Source organism: Phyllopteryx taeniolatus, chromosome 4 (genome assembly GCF_024500385.1).
Source record: "Phyllopteryx taeniolatus isolate TA_2022b chromosome 4, UOR_Ptae_1.2, whole genome shotgun sequence".
NCBI classification, from domain to species: Eukaryota; Metazoa; Chordata; class Actinopteri; order Syngnathiformes; family Syngnathidae; genus Phyllopteryx; species Phyllopteryx taeniolatus.
Window position 1 is genome coordinate 1,583,546 of NC_084505.1, and position 22,664 is coordinate 1,606,209.

At 46.2% G+C, this 22,664-nt stretch overlaps 3 protein-coding genes across 11 annotated transcripts in view; all 3 read right to left on the reverse strand.

Moving 5' to 3' along the window:
* LOC133477377 (E3 ubiquitin-protein ligase TRIM21-like) overlaps positions 1–455 on the reverse strand; it is an 88,229-nt gene extending 87,774 nt beyond the window's left edge. For 3 of the 4 annotated variants that reach the window (XM_061772030.1, XM_061772027.1, XM_061772031.1), the window contains exon 1: positions 320–455. The gene's annotated coding sequence lies outside the window, so the exon portion shown is untranslated. The remainder of the gene's footprint in view (positions 1–319) is intronic. The other variant, XM_061772028.1, reaches the window with a different exon arrangement.
* Positions 456–11,572: 11,117 nt separating this feature from the next.
* LOC133477379 (uncharacterized) lies at positions 11,573–20,688 on the reverse strand. The gene is made up of 6 exons (XM_061772039.1): positions 16,830–20,688; positions 16,591–16,763; positions 16,332–16,428; positions 16,095–16,174; positions 15,879–16,015; positions 11,573–14,202 (listed from the first exon to the last, which is right to left on the reverse strand). Exons 1-6 carry the CDS (start codon positions 16,883–16,885, stop codon positions 14,074–14,076), a joined length of 672 nt encoding a protein of 223 aa, XP_061628023.1. The 5' UTR covers positions 16,886–20,688; the 3' UTR covers positions 11,573–14,073.
* An 82-nt stretch (positions 20,689–20,770) lies between these two features.
* Positions 20,771–22,664, reverse strand: part of LOC133477378 (zinc finger protein 638-like) — a 79,632-nt gene continuing 77,738 nt past the window's right edge. For all 6 annotated transcript variants that reach the window (XM_061772033.1, XM_061772034.1, XM_061772035.1 and 3 more), the window contains one exon: positions 20,771–21,588. In XM_061772033.1, coding sequence (XP_061628017.1) covers positions 21,532–21,588 — 57 coding nt within the window. In that variant the 3' untranslated portion in view covers positions 20,771–21,531. The remainder of the gene's footprint in view (positions 21,589–22,664) is intronic.

A 22,664-nucleotide genomic window follows, 5' to 3' on the forward strand; every position in this document is an offset into this window, starting at 1 on the left:
ATTGTGCAGCCCTAATATATATATATATATATATATATATATATATATATATATATATATATGTATATATATATATATATGTATACGTATATATATATATATATATATATATATATATATATATATGTATATATATATATATATATATATATATATATATATATATATATATATATATATATATATACATATATATATATATATATATATGTAATTTTAAACCAGGTGTTATGAAAAGAAAAAGACAATTTCTTAACAGGTGATTCATAAAAAGACTGCTTTCAAGAAGATTCAAAATTATGTAGTTTATTTTGCTTACCTTTTAATTTCAATTTGAGTCGTCTGATTGTCAACCTGTCGCTTCTTCCGTCAGTAGATAATTCGTGTCTCCGCTTCACTAATTTTGTTTTTGCTTATCGAATCTTTCTTCTCACATTGGACAGTTGGTCCCACCCACAAAGTCAGTCCAAACAAACCTGCTTGACAGGTATGTCCAGTTTGTACTTTCGTACATTTCTTGTGTAGATTAAATATCAAGGGACATAAACTTTTGTTTGTTTGTTTTCTCGTCATTTTTAGTCTTAAAAACTTGAAAGCTGAAAAACAAAGCTTAAAAACCTTCCGCAGTAATTCTTAGAAAGTTTTTTCAGATGTATTAACAAAGAAAAACTGAAATATCACACAGCCATAAGTATTCAGACCCTTTGCTCAGTATTTAGTAGAAGCACCCTTTCAGCTAAATACAGCCATGAGTCTTTTTGAGAATGATGCAACATGTTTTTCACACCTGGATTTGGGGATCCTCTGCCATTCCTCCTTGCAGATCCTCTCCAGTTCTGTCAGGTGGTGAACGTTGGTGGACAGCCATTTTCAGGTCTCTCCAGAGATGCTCAATTGGGTTTAAGTCAGGGATCTGGCTGGGCCATGAAAGAACAATCACGGAGTTGTTCTGAAGCCACTCCATCGTTATTTTAGCTGCGTGCTTTGGGTCATTGTCTTGTTGGAAGGTGAACTTTCGGCCCAGTCTGAGGTCCTGAGCACTCTGCAGCAGGTTTTCATCCAGTATATCCCTGTACTTGGCCGCATTCATCTTTCCTTCAATTGCAATTATTATCATCTCAAGAATGATCAGTAGAAATGGAGAGCACCCGAGTTAAATATATGAGTGTCACAGCAAAGGGTCTGAATACTTATGGGTCCGTGATATTTCAGTTTTTGGTTTTTAATAAATCTGCAAAAATTTCAACAATTCCGTTTTTTTTCTGTCAATATGGGGTGCTGTGTGCACATTAATGAAGAAAAAAATGAACTTAAATGATTTTAGCAAATATCTGCAATATAAAAAGTGAAAAATTTAAGGGGGTCTGAATACTTTCCATACCCACTGTATCTCAGCTACTGGAACTGAACGACACCTTATTTTGATTACACAGATTATCTGTCCGTTCATCCATCCATCCATACATACATTTTCTTCCACTTATCCGAGCTCGGGTTGCGGGGGCATAGCTTTAGCAGGGATGCCCAGGCTTCCGTCTCCCGAGCCACTTCATCCAGCTCTTCCGGGGAGACCCAGAGGCCAGCTGGGAGACATTGTCTCTCCAGCGTGTCCTGGGTCGTCCCCGAGGTCTCCTCCCAGTGGGACATGCACGGAACACCTCTCCTTGGAGGTGTCCAGGAGGCATCCCAATCAGATGCCTGGGACACCTCACCTGGGTCCTCTCAATGTGGAGAAGCAGCGGCTCTACTCTGAGCCTCTCCCGAATAACCAAGCTTCTCACCCTATCTCTTAGGGAGTAAACTCATTTTGGCCACTTGTATCAGGGATCCTGTTCTTTCGGTCACAACCCACAGCTCGTGACCATAGGTGAGGGTAGGAACGTAGATCGATCGGTAAATTGAGACCCCAAGATACTCCTCCACTTGGGGCAGGATCTCACCCCTGACCTGGAGAGGGCATGCCACCCTTTTCTAACTGAGGACTATGGTCTCAGAGTTGGAGGTGCTGATTTTCATCCCAACTATTTCACACTCTGCTGCGAACCGCTCCAATGACAGTTGGAGATCCCGGCTTGATGAAGCCAGCAGAACCATATTGTCTGCAAAAAGAAGAGATGTAATACTGAGGCACTAAACCGGACCCTCTCTACGCCTCAGCTGTGCCTAAAAATTGTGTCCATAGACGTTAGGAACAGAATTGGTGACAAAGGGCAGCCTTGGCGGAGTCCAACCCTCACCGGAAACAAATCTGACTTACTGTCGGCAATGCTGCCCAAACTCTGTCACTGGTCGTACAGGGGGTTCAGTACCCCATACTTCCGAAGTACTCCTTACAGGACTCCCCGAAGGACACGGTCGAAGGCCTTCTCCAAGTCCGCAAAACACATCTAGACTGGTTGGGTAAACTCCCATGCACACTCGAGGACCCTGACTAGGGTATAGAGCTGGTCCACTGTTCCACGGCCAGGACGAAAACCACACTGCTCCTCCTGAATCTGAGATTCCCATTCCCACTATACACAATGTTGATGGTGTACTGCTTCCGCCTCCTGAGACGCCGGATGGTGGACCAGAATTTCTTCGAAGCCGTTCGGAAGTCATTTTCCATGGCCTCACCGAACTCCTCCCACACCCAGGTTTTTGCCTCAGCGACCACCAAAGCTGTATTCCGCTTGGCCAGCCGGCACCCATCAGATGCCTCAGGAGTCCCACAGGCCAAAAATTCCCGATATGACTCCTTCAGGTTGACGGCATCCCTCACCACCAACGGCTTCGGGGGTTGCCACCACGACAGGCACCCGACCACGGCCACGCTCCGGTCGGCAGGCTCAGCAATGCAGGCGTAGAACATGGTCCACTCGGACTCGATGTCCCCCGCTTCCCCCGGAACATGAGCAAAGTTCTGTCGGAGGTGGGAGTTGAAACTCTTTCTGACAGGGGATTCTGCAAGACATTCCCAGGAGACCCTCACAATACGTTTGGGCCTGCCACGTCAGACTGGCATCTTCCCCCATCATTGGAGCCAACACACCAACCATCAGGTGGTGATCAGTTGACAGCTCCGCCCCTCTCAGATTAGTTGTCCAAAAATCATAAACCACAACCACACAAAATAAATGTAAGGTAACAATGGGGGATTAAAGTCAACCTGGGAATTTGTAGTAGTGTAAGAGGCAAAACACAACCAGACCAGTGTTAAGTTTAACACCGGAGACTCACTGCCCATACCCCTTTGTGTTCAGTTCTCACTTGTATGTGAAGTAGATTGTAGATGTTTGAAGATTTCTGAAAACATGTGCCTAGACTGAACAATGTAGTTATTAATTGCAGAGATAGTGTTTAACTGCTTTTCACCATTTCAGGTTTCCTGATTTTGTGGGCATGACTAAAACGGTGCAGAGTGACGCAATTTGGAGTTGGGCATGAGTCCCCACTCCCTTATATTGAATGCCTCCATCCATTTTCTGAGCCGATTCCCCTCACGAGGGTCTCGGGCGTGCTGGAGCCTATCCCAGTTATCGTCGGGCAGGAGGCGGGGTACACCCTGAACTGCTTGCCAGCCAATTGCAGGGCACATACAAACAAACAACCATTCACACCTACGGGCAATTTAGAGTTGTCAATTAACCAACCATGTATGTTTTTGGGATGTGGGAGGAAACCGGAGTTCCCGGAGAAAACCCACGCAGGCAAAGGGAGAACATGCAAACTCCACACAGGTGGGGCCGGGCTATTGAACCCCGGTCCTCAGAACTGTGAGGCAGACGCTCTAGTTGTCATATAGTCTCTTATGGAAAGTTGTCGTTTGAAACGCATCTGTGTATAGGCTGCTGAATTTGGCTAATGTAACGAGGCAACAATAATGTCAGAATCAAATGTACGCTGCAGTGACATCTCTTGCTCTCTAGGCTTATTACCACGTTTGTGGCGCTTCATCAATATTAACAGGTCTACACATTGCATATTAACTGTCACGGCGAGTAGTAGGATGTGAATTGGACCCAAGAGCAGACTTAGGCGGAGGAAGTAGATTAAGAATGGTTGTAACAAGGTACGGATATCCAAGGGGAGGTGCGGGTTGTCGGGAACAAGGACCGAGCAGTAAGCGGGAACATGAGCAGGTGGTGTGGCTTGGCGGCGTGGCTGGAGCAGTCAGCGAGATGGGCAAGGCACGGAAGAAGCAGAAGTGAGTACAGATGCGAGTTGTAGGATAATCCTATCATATCACAAAAACCTGGGAGTACGAGAGTCGGCCAGTGAGTCAGAAACAAGCGTCAATACTCAGGCGAAGTCTGTAGAACTTGACGGGCTTTAAATGCAGGCATTAATCAGTGCTGCTTGAAGACAGGTGCGCTGCACAGGTGCTGCTGATTGCTAGGGAGACAGAGGGGGAGAGGGAGAGAAAAGGCACATGGCGCCACCCAAGCTCCAAAAGAGGAACTGCAGGCCATGGATCATGACATGTACAGTAATATTAATACTTTATTTCAGCTTGTTGAAATACTACTACTGCTAAGATTATTCCATTGTCTGTATAAGCAATAACGATTTTATGATAGATTTGAGTTTTAATTGAGAGAATGTAGGAATAGTTTTTTTTTTTTAAACAAACGTTAAACAAGACACAACAAATCTTGCTCGACCCCATTTCAGACATCATTTGGATGTCTTGCTTTTTACTTATTCCTAAAAAAAAAAAACCCCTCAAATTCCCCATCTTTAAAAGGTAAAATACAACCCCAATTCCAATGAAGTTGGAAGTTGTGTTAAACATAAATAAAAACAGAATACAATGATTTGCAAATCATGTTCAATCTATATTTAATTGAATACACTATAAAGACATGATATTTAATGTTCAAATTGATAAATTTGATTGTTTTTAGCAAATAATCATTAACCTAGAATTTTATGGCTGCAACATGTTCCAAAAAAGCTTGGGACAGGTGGCAACAAAGATTGAGAAAGTTGAGGAATGCTCATCAAACACCTGTTTGGAACATCCCACAGGTGAACAGGCTCACTGGGAACAGGTGGGGCCATGATTGGGTAGAAAAGGAGCTTCCCTGAATTGCTCAGTCATTCACAAGCAAAGATGGGGCAAGGTTCACCTGTTTGTGAACAAGTGCGCGAGAAAATAGTCGAACAGTTTCAGGACAATGTTCCTCAACGTACAATTGCAAGGAATTTAGGGATTTCATCATCTACGGTCCATAACCTGGAGGTGGGGCTCGAAGGCGAGCGGCTGGTGGGTCTGCACCCATGGGGCCCAAAAGGGTAACGTGGGTCCCCTTTCCCATGGCCTCACCACCTGTGGGAGGGGCCATAGGGGTTGGGTGCAGTGCGAGATGGGAGGTGGTCGAAGGCAGGCACCTTAGCGATCCGATCCCCGGCTACAGAAACTGGCTCTAGGAACGTGGAATGTCACCTCTCTGGGAGGGAAGGAGCCCGAGCTGGTGTGTGGGGTCGAGAAGTAGTCCACTAGATGTAGTCCACACACAGCTTGGACTCTGGTACCAGTCCTCTCGAGAGGGGTTGGATTCTCTTCCACTCTGGAGTTGGCCACAGCGAAGTTCCGGACGGCTTCGAGGAAATTCTGGTCCACCATCCTGCGTCTCAGGAGGGGGAATTAGTGCACCATCAACACTGTGTATAGTGGGGATGGGGCGCTGTTGACCTCGACTCGGGACGTTGTGACTCGGTGGGGAGAATACTTTGAAGACCTCCTCAATTCCACCGACACGCCTTCCCATAAGGAAGCAGAGTCTGGGTTCTCTGAGGCGGGCTCTCCTACCTCTGGGGTTGAGGTCACCGAGGTGGTTAAAAAGCTCCTCGTGGCGGATGAGATTAGCTCGGAGTTCCTAAAGCCTCTGGATGTTGTGGGGTTGTCTTGGTTGACACGCCTCTGCAACATCGCGTGGACATCAGGGACAGTCCCTCTGGATTGGCAAACTGGGGTGGTGGTCCCCCTTTTTAAGATGTATGTTCCAACTCCAGGGGGATCACACTCCTCAGCCTCCCTGGTAAGGTCTATTCATGGGTTGCTGGAGCGGAGGGTCCGTCGTGAAGTCGAATCTCAGATCCAGGAGGAGCATTGTGGTTTTCCTCCTGCCCGTGGAACCGTGGACTCCTCGAGGGTGCATGGGAGTTTGCCCAACCAGTCTACATGTGTTTTGTGGACTCGTCGAAGGCGTTCAACCGTGTCCCTCGGGGAGTCCTGTGGGGGGTGCTTCGGGAGTACAGGGTACCGAACCCCCTGATACGGGCTGTATGACCGGAGTCAGTTTGACTCGTTCCCAGTGAGGGCTGCCCTTTGTCACCTTGGCCCAATGGTGAAGATCATCGCCTGCCACCGTAGGGGACCTAGGTTCAAGACCCCAACTGGACCATCCGCCATATCCCCCGGCTGTGGTGTCCTTGAGCAAGACACTGATACCCTGAAATGCTCCCCAGGCACTTCAGCTGCCCCCTGCTCCAGTGTGTTCCACTAATGTGTATGTGTTCACTGTGATGGGTTAAATGCAGAGAACAAATTTCATGTGCATGCATGCATGTTCATGACAATAAAAGATGATTCTTCTTCTTTTGTTTTTGCTCCTATTTTTCATGAGCTGGACTCCAATATCTAAAACTTTTTCTACATACACAAAAGGCAATTTCCCTCAAATATTGATCACAAATCTGTGTTAGTGAGCAATTCTCCTTTGTTGAGATAATCCATCCCATCTCAGAGGTGTGGCATATCAAGATGCTGATTAGACAGCATAATTATTGCACAGGTGTGCCTTAGGCTGGGCACTGGTGCAATTTTTCTTTGTCTGGGGGTCAGAAAACCAGTATCTGTATCAGTATCTGGTGTGACCACCATTTGCCTCACGCAGTGCAACACATCGCATAGAGTTGATCAGGTTCTTGATTGTAGCCTGTGGAATGTTGGTCCACTCCTCCTCAATGGCTGAGCATTATTTTATTATTTCCATTATCAGTGGTCAATATGGTCCAACTGGCAACCAGTTCAGGGTGTACCCCAGCCCTCTTGCCCGAAGATAGCTGAGATAGACTCCAGCATGCCTTGTGAGGAGAAGCGGTAACGAAAATGGATGGATGAATATGGTCCAACCCATCAGCATTATACTATTATATTTGTATATTATCATTCTTCATCTTTGAGACTGAAAATCAAAACATGACTAAATGTAGATACATAAAATTAAATGCTCTAACTAGGTACTTTTTCCTTCCCCTAAAAGTTTGTGTCTGTGTCAACATGAGGTTATGTAAATAACACGAAGGGTTTTGAGTCGCCTGGCAATTGAAAGGACACCAACACGAACCAAAACCTTTTCGTTGGCTAAAATCTGCCTCAGGATTTTTTGTCCAAGAGATGCTAATGACAGTCAGTTGTGCATAATTACTGATCCAAGATCTGCAATAATTTGTCATGCCAAAAGTAACATCAGTACCATCATTAGATTTTTCATCTGAAACTTTGGGGTTTGAAATTTAGAAATAGATTTTTTAGACCAGTTTAAATGTCTGTGTCAGCTAAGAATTTCAGTAAGGCACCTGTGTCCCTTTTTAACAATAAGCACATGTATTGTGTACAAATCTTGTCATTTATAATCCTTTTGGGATTGTTTGTTACATTATACAGTATGTGGAAAACCATATCATACATGTTGAACTAATGACAAATGTGTACATATGTCCAACCCAATAAGTAAATAGCCATAAAGAGTTCAAAATGATAGAAATTATATGTTTCTAAAACAGTCATCTTATGTATCACTTTGATTATGCTAATTTCGGTGTTGTGTTTTGTTGGAGAGTGAGCGTTGTTTCCTATCACCCAGGGTCAAAGGCCCAAATTACAAATTAATGAACTACTCCACTCACCAATGCGTGTTCATTTTCTCTGAGGAAAGGTAAACCAATCAAGAAACTCACACAGGTTGCAATTTGATCAGTTTTATATCTCAGAAGTGCAGCAAAAGTATACAATCACAGCATTCTGGCCGGTTTTCTCTCCCTGGAGCGAACCTCGCGCCTGCGTTGCAGGCAGAGAGAGAATCCCGCATCTTTCCCTGGCTGCCCTACAATTTGTAGATTACAACACGAGTCCCCTCCTTGAGCCGTCACCTTGTCGTGGTGGAGGGGTTTGTGTGTCCCAGTGATCCTAGGAGCTAAATTGTCTGGGGCTTTATGCCCCTGGCAGGGTCACCCATGACAAACAGGTCCTAGGTGAGGGACCAGACAAAGCACGGCTCAAAGACCCCTAATGATGACGACAAACAATGGACTTCGTTTTCCCTTGCCCGGACGCGGGCCACCGGGGCCCCCCACTGGAGCCAGGCCTGGTGGTGGGGCTCGAAGGCGAGCGCCTGGTGGCCGGGCCTGCACCCATGGGGCCCGGCCGGGCACAGCCCGAAAGGGTAACGGGGGTCCCCCTTCCCATGGGCTCACCACCTGTGGGAGGGGCCATAGGGGTTGGGTGCAGTGTGAGCTGGGCGGTGGCCGAAGGCGGGGACCTTGGCGATCCGATCCCCGGCTACAGAAGCTGGCTCTAGGGACGTGGAATGTCACCTCTCTGGCAGGGAAGGAGCCCGAGCTGGTGTGTGAGGTCGAGAAGTTCCGACTCGATATAGTCGGACTCGCCTCCACACACACCTGGGGCTCTGGTACCAGTCCTCTCGAGAGGGGTTGGACTCTCTTCCACTCTGGAGTTGCCCATGGTGAGAGGCGCCGAGCAGGTGTGGGTATACTTATTCCCCCCCGGCTCGGCGCCTGTACGTTGGGGTTCACCCCGGTGGACGAGAGGGTAGCCTCCCTCCGCCTTCGGGTGGGGGGACGGGTCCTGACTGTTGTTTGTGCCTATGCACCAAACAGCAGTTCAGAGTACCCACCCTTTTTGGAGTCCTTGGAGGGGGTGCTGGAGAGCGCTCCCGCTGGGGACTCCATTGTTCTGTTGGGGGACTTCAATGCTCACGTGGGCAATGACAGTGAGACCTGGAAGGGCGCGATTGGGAGGAACGGCCCCCCCAATCAGAACCCAAGCGGTGTTCTGTTATTGGACTTCTGTGCTCGTCACAGATTGTCCATAACGAACACCATGTTCAAGCATAAGGGTGTCCACACGTGCACTTGGCACCAGGACACCCTAGGTCGCAGTTCGATGATCGACTTTGTGGTCGTGTCATCGGACTTGCGGCCGCATGTCTTGGACACTCGGGTGAAGAGAGGGGCGGAGCTGTCAACTGATCACCACCTGGTGGTGAGTTGGCTCCGATGGTGGGGGAAGATGCCGGTCCGACGTGGCAGGCCCAAACGTATTGTGAGGGTCTGCTGGGAACGTCTGGCAGAATCCCCTGTCAGAAGGAGTTTCAACTCCCACCTCCGACAGAACTTTGCTCATGTTCCGGGGGAGGCGGGGGACATCGAGTCCGAGTGGACCATGTTCCGCGCCTCCATTGCTGAGGCGGCCGACCGGAGCTGTGGCCGTAAGGTGGTTGGTGCCTGTCGTGGCGGCAATCCCCGAACCCGTTGGTGGACACCAACGGTGAGGGATGCCGTCAAGCTGAAGAAGGAGTCCTATCGGGCCTTTTTGGCCTGTGGGACTCCTGAGGCAGCTGATGGGTACCGGCTGGCCAAGCGGAATGCAGCTCTGGTGGTCGCTGAAGCAAAAACCCGGGCATGGGAGGAGTTCGGTGAGGCCATGGAGAAAGACTTCCGGACGGCTTCGAGGAAATTCTGGTCCACCATCCGACGTCTCAGGAGAGGAAAGCAGTGCACCACCAACACTGTGTATAGTGGGGATGGGGCGCTGCTGACCTCGACTCGGGACGTTGTGAGTCGGTGGGGAGAATACTTCGAAGACCTCCTCAATTCTACCGACACGCATTCCCATGGGGAAGCAGAGTGTGGGTTCTCTGAGGCGGGCTCTCCTATCTCTGGGTTTGAGGTCACCGAGGTAGTTAAAAAGCTCCTCGGTGGCAGGGCCCCGGGGGTGGATGAGATTCGCCCGGAGTTCCTAAAGGCTCTGGATGTTGTGGGGCTGTCCTGGTTGACACGCCTCTGCAACATCGCGTGGACATCGGGGACAGTGCCTCTGGATTGGCAGACTGGGGTGGTGGTCCCCCTTTTTAAGAAGGGGGACCGGAGGGTGTGTTCCAACTACAGGGGGATCACACTGCTCAGCCTCCCTGGTAAGGTCTATTCAGGGGTGCTGGAGAGGAGGGTCCGTCGGGAAGTCGAATCTCAGATTCAGGAGGAGCAGTGTGGTTTTCGTCCTGGCCGTGGAACAGTGGACCAGCTCTACACCCTCGGCAGGGTCCTCGAGGGTGCATGGGAGTTCGCCCAACCAGTCTACATGTGTTTTGTGGACTTGGAGAAGCCGTTCGACCGTGTCCCTCGGGGAGTCCTGTGGAGAGTGCTTCGGGAGTATGGGGTACCGAACCCCCTGATACGGGCTGTTCGGTCCCTGTACGACCGGAGTCAGAGTTTGGTCCGCATATCCGGCAGTAAGTCGGACTCGTTCCCGGTGAGGGTTGGACTCCGCCAAGGCTGCCCTTTGTCGCCGATTCTGTTCATAACTTTTATGGACAGAATTTCTAGGCGCAGCCGAGGCGTAGAGGGGGTCCGGTTTGGTGGCCTCAGTATTGCATCTCTGCTTTTTGCAGATGATGTGGTTCTGTTGGCTTCATCAAGCCGTGACCTCCAACTCTCATTGGAGCAGTTCGCAGCCGAGTGTGAAGCGGCTGGGATGAGAATTAGCACCTCCAAATCTGAGACCATGGTCCTCAGTCGGGAAAGGGTGGCATGCCATCTCCAGGTCGGGGATGAGATCCTGCCCCAAGTGGAGGAATTCAAGTATCTTGGGGTCTTGTTCACGAGTGAGGGAAGAATGGAACGGGAGATCGACAGGCGGATCGGTGCAGCGTCTGCAGTGATGCGGACTTTGTATCGGTCCGTTGTGGTAAAGAAAGAGCTAAGCCGAAAGGCGAAGCTCTCAATTTACCGGTCGATCTTCGTTCCTACCCTCACCTATGGTCATGAGCTGTGGGTCGTGACCGAAAGAACAAGATCCCGGATACAAGCGGCCGAAATGAGTTTCCTCCGCAGGGTGTCCGGGCTCTCCCTTAGAGATAGGGTGAGAAGCTCGGTCATCCGGGAGGATCTCAGAGTAGAGCCGCTACTCCTCCGCATTGAGAGGAGCCAGATGAGGTGGCTGGGGCATCTGATTCGGATGCCTCCCGGACGCCTCCCTGGTGAGGTGTTCCGGGCATGTCCCACCGGGAGGAGACCCCGGGGACGACCCAGGACGCGCTGGAGAGACTACATCCTTCGGCTGGCCTGGGAACGCCTCGGGATCCCCCCGGAAGAGCTGGATGAAGTGGCTGGGGAGAGGGTAGTCTGGGCGTCCCTGCTGAAGCTACTGCCCCCGCGACCCGACCCGGATAAGCGGTAGAGAATGGATGGATGGATGGACAACACGAGTATGGGAGGAGCAGCATCATCCGACAGCTGGTAGGCTTCACTTGACTCTAGGTCATCCTGCTCTGCTGTTCCCCCCCTTATTTTCGTTCATGTTGATTGCAGCCGTCTGAGAGTGTGATGACTTGTTTCTCTCCCACTGTCACTGGAACATTCTGTAGCTTCTCTCCTTTGACCGCTTCCTGTAAACAAGTTTATACAAGCACACAGCTGCAACGGTTAGTTAAGGCCTCTGATTTTAAGCAAGCCATACTGAACAAGAGATAAGGACAATATGACAATTACCCCTTATGACCTCAGCTAGCCTAAGGTCAACCCATAGGTATGCGCAAAAAATTAGGCAGTCCCCCTCCCACATATTCTGAGGTCGACACGAACTTTAAACTATGGCATCATCAGCAGTATCAGAGTCCGCCACTCCCACTGATCCTAAGAAAGCTACGGGCTCTGCAGAAGGCAAAGACATTTGATATGGTGGGGGCTGACCAAATTTGCCTTCTCCAGCTGTTATGATGACCCGATGACAAAGAACGCAAGCACAGAATGCAACTGCATCTGCACAGAAACATGCTGACCGTCACTGCCATTGAGACTCAACCAAAGTAATCAAACCTTTATATTTACCAAACCAGGATGTCATCCACTGGTCCCACATGGAGCAGTCTACCCCAGAGTGAGACATCAGTTCCTTAGACAGAGACCTCAACCCATACAGTGCTCTCGTAAGGCTGCCATCTGGGGCTGTATTATTCGGGATGAAAGTACAGCATTCGTCCCTGAACATTGAATATACCCCACCTTTTTCCGCTAGAAGCATGTCCAGTGCCAGACGATTCTGGTAGGCCATCAGGGATGTTGCCGAAGGCTGCCCATGAACCGCCAACACCGCATCTGCCGTAAAATTCTCTGTTGATTGTAATGCAAATAATTAATGCGATCAACATTTTTATTAGGAGTCACCCACACAAAAATGTACTCAAACCCCACTGCCACTTGATCTACCAATTTGTACTCATCTGGGACACCGCGTGGCACACCAATTCCATCTTATATAGAAACCCCAATTCCAATGAAGTTGGGATGTTGTGTTAAACAAACCAAAACAGAAAATGCAAATCATGTTCAACCTATATTTAATTGAGTACACTACAAAGACAAGATAATTAATGTTCAAACTGATAAACTTTGTTTTTAGCAAATAATCATTAGCTTAGAATTTTATGGCTGCAACATGTTCCAAAAAAGCTGGGGCAGGGTCATGTTCACCACTGTGTTACATCACTTTTTCTTTTAATAACATTCAATAAACGTTTGGGAACTGAGGACACTAATTGTTGAAGATTTGTAGGTGGAATTCTTTCCCATTCTTGCTTGATGTACAGCTTCAGCTGTTCAAAAGTCCTTGGTCTCCGTTGTCGTATTTTACGCTTCATAATGCGCCACACATTTTCAATGGGAGACAGGTCTAGATTGCAGGCAGGCCAGTCTAGTACCTGCACTCTTTTACTACGAAGCCACGCTGTTGTAACGTGCAGAAGGTGGTTTGGCATCGTCTTGCTGAAATGAGCAGGGGCGTCCATGAAAAAGACGTTGCTTGGATGGCAGCACATGTTTCTCCAAAACCTGTATCTACCTTTCAGCATTAATGGTGCCTTCACAGATGTGTAAGTTACCCATTCTATTGGCACTAACACAACCCCATACCATCACAGATGCTGGCTTTTGAACTTTGCGTCCATAACAGTCCGGATGGTTATTTTCCTCTTTGGCCCGGAGGACACGACGTCCACAATATCCCAAAACAATTTGAAATGTGGACTCGTCGGACCACAGAACACTTTTCCACTTTGCATCAGTCCATCTTAGATGAGCTCGGGCCCAGAGAAGCCGGCGGCGTTTCTGGGTGTTGTTGATAAATGGCTTTTGCTTTGCATAGTAGAGTTTCAAGTTGCACTTACGGATGTAGCGCCGAACTGTATTTACTGACATTGGTTTTCTGAAGTGTTCCTGAGCCCATGTGCTGATATCCTTTACATATTGATGCCGGTTTTTGATGCAGTGGCGCCTGAGGGATCGAAGGTCATGGGCATTTAATGTTGGTTTTCGGCCTTGCCGCTTACATGCAGGGATTTCTCCAGATTCTCTTAAACTTTTGATGATATTATGGACCGTAGATGATGAAATCCCTAAATTCCTTGCAATTGAACGTTGAGGAACATTGCCCTTAAACTGTTTGCCTATTTTCTCACATACTTGTTCACAAAGAGGTGAACCTCGCCCCATCTTTGCTTGTGTGAATGACTGAGCAATTCAGGGAAGCTCCTTTTATACTCAATCATGGCACTCACCTGTTCCCAATTAGCCTGTGGGATGTTCCAAACAGGTGTTTGATGAGCATTCATCAACTTTCTCAGTCTTTTTTTGCCAACGGAACATGTTGCAGCCATAAAATTCAAAGTTAATGATTATTGGCTAAAAACAAAGTTTATCGGCTTGTACATTAAATATCTTGTCTTTGTAATGTATTCAATTAAATATCGGTCGAACATGATTTGCAAATCATTGTATTCTGTTTTCATTTGTTTAACACAATGTCCCAACTTCATTGGAATTGGGATGTACACTGCCGAAGGGTTTCCAGTACTTGGTGGCGGACCCTGTGCCTCTGGAGCCACCCTGAGGGTAGAAGCCATTTTTCTGGTTCCACACGGTCTAAAGAAAACAAAGTAACAGGTGAAATCAAAAGAAATTAACGCACACGAGCCCGACCAATTGGGAAGCAGCCACCCCAACAAGCGGGTGCTGCCGCACCACCACCAGACGTCGGCTCCGGCCTTGGTCAGTCGTCTCGCGAGTGCTCATTAAATCTAATTCATGCGACCATAGAGAAGATGAAATATTACCCAATTCAACTGAAGTGGAGACAAGTGGTTTCATTGTAATACAAGTATGATTACCTACTGTCGACACCCTGAAGGCTGGAGGTGTTACATTTTCTTTAGTCATTAACTCAATCAGACTGAACAAATCAGGTTGTGAGGCTGAAATAATGTAAGTGGATGAGGCCGTGGTTGAACCCAGAAATGGCGTACACTATCTGGAGGAGTGGTTTCGGGGTGAGCAAATAATGCAATTGGTCACGCCAGTGCAGTTAGCCACATCCTCCGCTGCCTGCAACCAGGAATTGGATGGCTCCTGCAAAAGAAGCCTCATCAGGCCAATTGGATTCCTTCTGACAACATTAGCCCCTAAAGGGATATAATACCCCTGATTATGCCCGTCACATCTCATAAAATCCTGTATATGCCTCATGTTGGGTCCTAGCCAAAACTTTTTAATGGTCAATAATACAGGAGTCGATTCTTTAACCGGGACCCCCAGACTCCCCTTACTATTCTGAAATATTTCCACGGATGAGGGGAAAATATATGTATATGCCACTACTGGGCCCCATCTATCACAAGGGTGGCAATCATATCTACACAAATACAAATGGGTCAGACTGTAAGAGTAAGCGGAACAGTCCAGTAAATCACATAAATTGAAGTGAAAGGTTTGAGTGACTCCCTTGGTGTAATTAAGAGTGACGTGACTACCAAAATAAAGTCCATTTTCTCTTCAAGACCATGGCGCCGTAAAGATGCCGTCTGAATGGTCACCCCCTTGGACCCAACCTGTTTGGAAAAGGCCATTGAGGGCTTCGAAGTACGGCTTGTACCCGAGAGGCTCCATCTCTTCTGTTCCTGTCACAGCCGCCGAACCTGGAAATTACTGTCCCCTAGTTAGTTCAAAAGGGGTGAACCGGGTTTGGGAATTCACAGAACTGTGGATTGACATGAGTGCTAGGGGAAGCGCATTCACCCATGTCAATTTTGTTCCAACCATGACTTTGGCAATTTTGGATTTCAGATTTTGATTCTTGCGTTGCACCTTCCCCTGGGACTGGGGGTGATATACCGTTTCGAATGAATGCTTGAGGCCGAGCACCACCTCAACCTTTTGAAGATGTTCATTCGTGAAATGACTACCATTATCTAAACAAATTCGTCTGGGGAAGCCACGGGTTGGACTGTAACTATTAACCAATGCTTTTATGACAGAGGCAGCATCTTCCCTTTTACAGAGATAAGCTTTGGGCCATCAAGTATACGCATCCAAGATTACCAACAAATAGTGTTGGCCACGTACACGTCCAAGCATGTCTGTAAAATCCAAATGAATTTCCTCTCCCGGGTGTCTAGGCAGTGGAAAGGTGCCCTGGAGTGGTTTGATTGTTGGTCGAATATTAGATAGCTGACACACCTCGCAATTTTTCACCAAATTCTCAATTGGGTCCTTTAAATGAGGGTGCCACCAGTTAATGAGTGCTCGTGTCATTTGCGCCTTACCCAGATGCGCCACTCCGTGAGCCTCCTCCACCAGCACCCGGAGCCGAACCGCCGAGGGAACAGGACAACCGTCAGGATGGCGCCACAAGCCTGTGGCATCCGGGGAGGCCTGATGGCCTTCCAAATAGTTTTGTCGTCTGCATATCAGAAGCATGTCACGGCCCATGAGGTTCACTGAGAGAAAATGAAAGAATGAGTCAATTACTTTTTTCCCACCTGCACGGGAGTAGGAAGGGTCAACGGCAGAGCCTCTGGCACCCCTGAGAAGCCGACCAAGGTTACTTTTCTGTTGCTCACTGGAACACATGGAGGCAATTCACTGAGGGAGGAGTAGCAAGCGCCAGCGTCGACCATCATGGAGAGATGTTTTCCATCCACAGTCACCGGAATGCAGGGGTCGGCCAAACCCTGCACATAGAGTCTTCCTTCCCCATTGGTGAACAGGGTACTGACCCGGAGGTGGCGGTGCCAGGTTGGCATTGGAAGGTTGATGGAGCATCGTGGGTTGCTGAGTTGGTCTGGTCTGTCCAGGTTGCCGTGCGGCTGCGCTCTGGCGAAGCAAGCCAAGGCAGTCTTGTGGGCACTTATCGAACTCATAGTTACAAGAGTAACCCGCCCATATTGGACAGGTGCAGTCCCTCGCCCAGTGACCCCTCACCCCGCAGTTGAAACACAACCCATCTGACACCCCCGGTCTCACTTCCCCCCCTACCTCTCGCTCCACATCCACGCCCCCGCTGGTAGGTCTGGCGTGGTGGTCCGGATTGGTAAAGCTGCGCCTCACAGGGAGACTGAGGCAGGTGGAGCGGCAGTCGTGGACTTCTGTTGCACCAGTTGCTTCTCTTTCTTAATGTACTGTTAATTTGCCCTCTTCGCCTCCAGCACCTGTCAATTATTTTTTTCAGAAACTCTAAAGTTGACTCATCACTGGACTAACTAACGGATCACCACCTGATGCCTTGGTCCAGTCTCGGTGCGTGACAGGTAAGCAAGGCCTGTCTCCCCATCGCCCATCTGAAAAACAGTTAGAGAGTGGGGGAGGAAACATTTCATGCATGGCAACTCCGATCTAACCCCGAATGCTCCCGTCCCGGGGATGATCATCATGGTATTCAGTGGTGTCAGCGATGTCTTCCAGGGTCCGAAGCTCCTGATATGTAAGCTTCGTTCCCACAATGGCCCTCAAGTCGCCCATTCCCTGTGTAGCATCCGTAAAGCGTTGCATGAAAATTGCACCTCCCCGAGTAGGGGGTGGAAGTTTGTCACTTAAGCATGTGCGGTCAGACACACTAAAAGCAGTGTACATAAGTTGCTGTGGATGAGCAGAACCCTGGAATTTCCTGTTTTTTGCTCCTTTGCCTTGTCTTACCAGAGCACTTCTCCTCCAACTGGACCGTCCCCCCAGGAATCTCATCATCCTCTTTGTCGCCTCTTTCCGCTGCTCACAATTCCTCTCGGGACCCTGTATTCCCTCTTCACCATCAGCCGCCTCTTTTTCTGAGCACCCTGCTTCCTCCAACCAATGTTTCAATTCCCTCACCCGAGACCAGAGCATGTTGACTTCAGCCTCGCACTTCTTGTGCTCCTGCGCTAGCCTCAAATTGGTCGCATCCAACTGCTTACGCAAATCATCCAACTCTGAATTGTGATTACCGGAATTAATTCTGTCCAATTCCATTCTCAGAGGGTCATACACTGTGGTTGACCCCTTTGGCAAGCAGCGTGGTCTCCTCTTGTCCTAGGAAGCCACCATGTTGGCTTCCCGTGTTGTCAAGCCGGTCGTGTTCCCACGGCTGTCCGGGCCCGCAGGTGTGGGCTTGAGGGAGAAGCCACACTAGAGAGCACATTAGCAGGGCCGCAAGGTAGCCCGCCACCCACAGTTTGATTACCTACAATGTCGAACGCTACTGACCCTCTATCTATCTCTGCTATAAGTGCTTTCACAACGCGACCTTGCTGCAAAGGAAGTGCATAAGGTGGAAGCATCCTGACATCCTACCAACATCCCCTTCATTTTTTTAATCGTCATTGACCTGTCCTCCTCATCCCCGGGCATAGTTTCCTTGAAATACGGCCACATTACCATAATTTGTTCTCCTATTCTAATTTTACCCTCGAGGTGAATCTTAATATTTTCTCCTTTCCAAGTAAACTCCATCGTAACAAATGATACCACAAAAATCAAGATTTTATTTTTAGTTTTATATTTTATTATTTGAGTTTTTTGTTGTACTTTTCTACTGCGTTCCAAACTCTAGTCAATCCGCGTACCGGAGTATTGTGTCCGGTGTGAGAGGAGACCAGTCTCAACCACAGAGGAGTCACAATACCACTCCTCACAAAGACACAGTACTGCGCGCTGGGATCGACTTCGGCCGCAGTTGGCTGCCCAACTGCTTCCGAAGGAGAACATTTTCAAGTGAGAAAAAGTATTGGAACAGAAATTAAATTAATTTGTAATGTTTAATATTTGGTGGCATAACCCTTACTTGCAATAACTGCATCAAGCCTGCGACCCATTGACTTCAGACTGTTGCATTCTTCATTTGAAATGCTTTTCCAGGCCTTTACTGCAGCCTCTTTCTGTTTTTGTTTGTTTCTTGGGGTTTCTCCCTTCAGTCTCCTCTTCAGGAGGGAAAATGCATGCTCTATTGGGTTACTGTCCGACTTGGCCAGTCTAAGACCTACCACTTTATCCCCCTGATGAAGTCCGTTGTTGTGTTAGCAGTGTGTTTTGGGGTCATTGTCCTGTTGCATGATGAAGTTTGGAAGCACATTTCTGTAAATTTCCAGACAAAATGGTTATGTAGACTTCCGAATTCATTCTACTGCTACCATCATGAGTTACATCAATAAAGATTAGTGAGCAGCTATGCAAGGCCAAGCCATGACATGACCTCCACCATGCGTCACAGATGAGCGTGTGTATTTTGGATATAAGCAGATACTTTGGCCTTTCCATCACTTTGGTAGAGGTTAATCTTGGTCTCATCAGTCCATAAAACTTTGTGACTCAACTCTGTACTTCTTTGCGAAATCCAATCTGGCCTTCCAATACTTTTTGCTGAGGAGTGTTTTGCATCTTGTGGTATGGCCTGTATATTTCGTTTCTCAGACTTCTTCGAACTGCGGATTGGGATAACCGCACCCCTGTCCTGTGGAGGTTGGCAGTGATGTCACTGACTGTTGTCTTTGGGTGTTTCTTCACAGCTCTCACAATGTTTCTGTCATCAACTGCTGTTAATACCCTTGGTCGACCTGTTCGATGTCTGTTGCTCAGTAGTTTATTTCTTTTTAAAGACATTCAAAATTGTTGTATTGGTTATGTCCAATGTTTGTGCAATAGCTCTGATTGATTTTCCCTCTTCTCTCAGCTTCAAAATAGTTTGCTTTTCTCCCATAGACAGCTCTCTGGTCTTCATGTTTACTTAACAGCAAATACAGTTTTCACAGGTGAAACCCAAAGCCAAAAATAAGCACTATGTAATGTTAAAGCAATCAATCTAAAAGGCAACACCTAGAAACACCAATCAGTCACATGTTCCAATTCATTTGCTCACTCGAAAAGTGGGTGGGTTCAAACAAAAGGTGCTTTGTCCTGAGTTGTTTAACAGATCTAGATGTAAATACCATGAAATAAAAGGTGAAATGTTGTCTCATATTCATCTTTTTATCTGAAACCCAAATCTCTTCAGTATACAACAAAAACAAAGGAATTGACTTTGCCTTTCCAATACTTTGGAGGGGAAGTATGAATTTAAGTGACATACCATCCGTAATCCATGGGACTCAATATGTCGATCCACCCTCTGCAGCTACAACAGCTTCAACTCTTCTGGGAAGGCTATCCACAACGTTTGGGAGTGTGTTGATGGGAATCTTTGACCATTCTTTCAGAAGCGCATTTGTGAGGCCACACAGTCATGTTGGATGAAAATGCCTGGTCTGTCTGCGCTCTAATTCATCCTGAAGATGTTCTATCAGGTTGGTGTCAGGACTCTGTGCAGGCCAGTCAAATTCATCCCACTTCACAATTATGTGCTACTTTGTGTCGGTCTATCAAATAAAATCACAACAAAATACATTCAAGTTTGTGATTTTAAGGTCACAAAATGGGAATAAATTCCAGGGGTTATTAATACTTTGTCGAGGCAATGTTAACTTATAAGTGCGCTTTACAATTTAATTTTCTTTTGCACGCCAGCCCTTAATTTGTTTGTGGACAATCATATTCGTATTGGACAGTGACGAGATACCCTTTACAATTTGTTTTTATTTTCACTGATTGTTATATTTGAATGTACAAGTTATTAGGTAATGATAGGTAATTGTATTTCAGTCCCTTGATAAATGTTATATAAATTGGACTGGTGGTAAACTGCTCATTCTACAAAACCCTGCATTGCAAAATATGGCTTGGTTTTGCTGTAGACGCTCCAAGACATAATTTTATTTCAAACGAGGAATGATTACCCAGAGTGTACAATGATCTGCTAAGAAATAGGGTAACAATGCTGGTGAAAGAACAAACCCTTCTTTGGAATACTTCTTGTGATTACACTCGCTGTGAACGACACTCTCGCTGAATACCACAAAATTCCCCTGACCATGACTACTAGCAAATATGAAACATCTAACTCTTTGTATTTTTAATGTCTTTAGCAAGGCTAGTGTTTTTGTTCTGACATGCCAGTAAGGCTAGAACAGTGCAGATAATCACTACTGTGTCCCAATACAATTAAAACCAGGTACAACTGCAGTGTAAAAAAAGCAGACATTTTTTTGACTTAAATTTGAAAGTAAGCGGTACTAATCAGAGTAATAAAAAATACTGCTGCTCACAAAGTTAAGAATGAACCTTAATTATTGCAATAAACCCAAGACCACCAAACTGCCATACAAAGGTCTTTAATGCAGAGGGTACATAAGGGTACAAGGTACACGAATACAATATGTTGAAAAAGCTGACCCCCCAAAACAGTTTAGAGAACATTTCTGCATGTTTTTTCTTGCAGCCCTCTTAACTGTACAAGTTTACCTTGTTCCTTGATCAGAAATCAGTACATACAGTATTTCAACCTAGCCAAGACAGTAACAACAAAATTAAACTAGCAAGGGAATATGCACTTAAACTATAACTCACTAGACTTTTACTACAGTAGGTCTTCACAGAAACTTTGGGGAACAAAACATGCTGGGATGTTTGACCTTTGAATTCAGTTACAGTAATTATTTTCGTTCATAGCCAGACCATATCTCTGACAAAGGAGTATAATGTGAGCATACAACTTTGAACTAAACTAAAAACAATTGTTTGGACAAAGAACAAAAATTTCCTGAAAACGTACATCGGTAAAAAATTATAGCTGATAGCAATACTAAAAAGACCAAGCTGATTTGACGTTTTAGCTCAGTTACCTCAGCCATTTTGTTTTAGTAGTAATTCAGTTCCCTATCAGAAATGGGATGATCCCCTGAAAGTCACACTATATGTTGTGAATTGTGACCTGTGAATAAAAAAAAAATTAAACATCTACCGACACTGTGGACTGGGGATAAGACTTTTGTAATGTCTTTGCTTCGCTAGGACAACAAAGAGAGAGGAATTCAAATGACAGAAATGGCAATATTCACTCAAGAGCAGTTATCAAAACTATTGACTGGACTTTGGTTTTACAGTCACATTCAGTTTTCTTGTCTCCAAGTATTTCTGGAAAAGAATGAACAAGACAATTGAGTTAGAGAGTAATCTTGCCTTTATAACATACTGTAATTGTACTGTCATGTATAATGCGCCCCCATGTATAATACTCACCCCCAAAGTTGACCTCAAAATTCTGAAAAACCCTTCTACCTTTGTATATTGCATTTTTACAATGCATGATTTTGCTTCTACCCATATGATCAAAACGAAGTATCTGTATTTTGTTAGTTTTTAATTTAAAGTTAAGCACTTTATTTGAACGCATACTTTCTTTTTATTTACTTGCTCTTATTTTGAAATTCACAACCCTACTTTTATTTAGTAAATGAGAAAACTCACAGTTGTGCTCATGTTTGATTACCCAGGCAGAATTTGTAAGATGGGTACAAAAGAAAACATGAAGGGCCAGGCGAAACACAAAATTATATTTGAATGGAATTCAAATTAAACTCTCAAGCATTTCAGAAAGCATTATCATTAAACAAAACATAGCCAACAAAAAATGAATGATGGTTGTTGTTCAGTCATATTTAAAAAAAAAAAAACATTCCACAAATTCTGCTCGGGTATGTAAACTTATGAGCACAACTGTACATATATGCAGTCATACGTACCCCTGTCATATTAGAATCAAAGTGTAGGCTCTGCCTTTTTCATAACCTCTAGGTGGCGGTGGCATATTAGAATGAAAGTGTACACCTCGCTCATAACCTCAAGGTGGTGGTGGCATATTGGAATGAAAGTGTACAGCTTTGTTTTTCAACCTCTAGATGGCAGCATACATTTATAAAATGTGAAAGTTTTTTTTCCATTTCCCCCTATACCCATGTATCATGCGCACTATTGACTTTTGGCTATATTTTTTGGGGAAAAAATGTGCATTATACACGAGAAATTATGGTACACAGTACATTACTCAACACAATTGCATTCCCTATGAAAACATTTTTTTAATCCTCAGTGAACAAAAAACAACTTTGATAAGTAGACTCGTGGTTGAATTCTTTATAATTTTTAAAAATTAATTTATATTTGATCAACTTTCAATGACACATTTTAGCACCATCAAATTATTTTTTCGA

Excerpts from the sequence above, each read along its gene's own strand:
- LOC133477379 (XM_061772039.1), bottom strand. The coding sequence starts at position 16,885 with ATGGGGAGACAGGCCTTGCTTACCTGTCACGCACCGAGACTGGACCAA. Across the intron at positions 16,764-16,829 it reads AGACTGGACCAAGGCATCAG|GTGCTGGAGGCGAAGAGGGC; the intron begins GTGGTGATCCGT and ends AATAATTGACAG. Across the intron at positions 14,203-15,878 it reads TCACGGAGTGGCGCATCTGG|ACCGTGTGGAACCAGAAAAA; the intron begins GTAAGGCGCAAA and ends TGTTTTCTTTAG.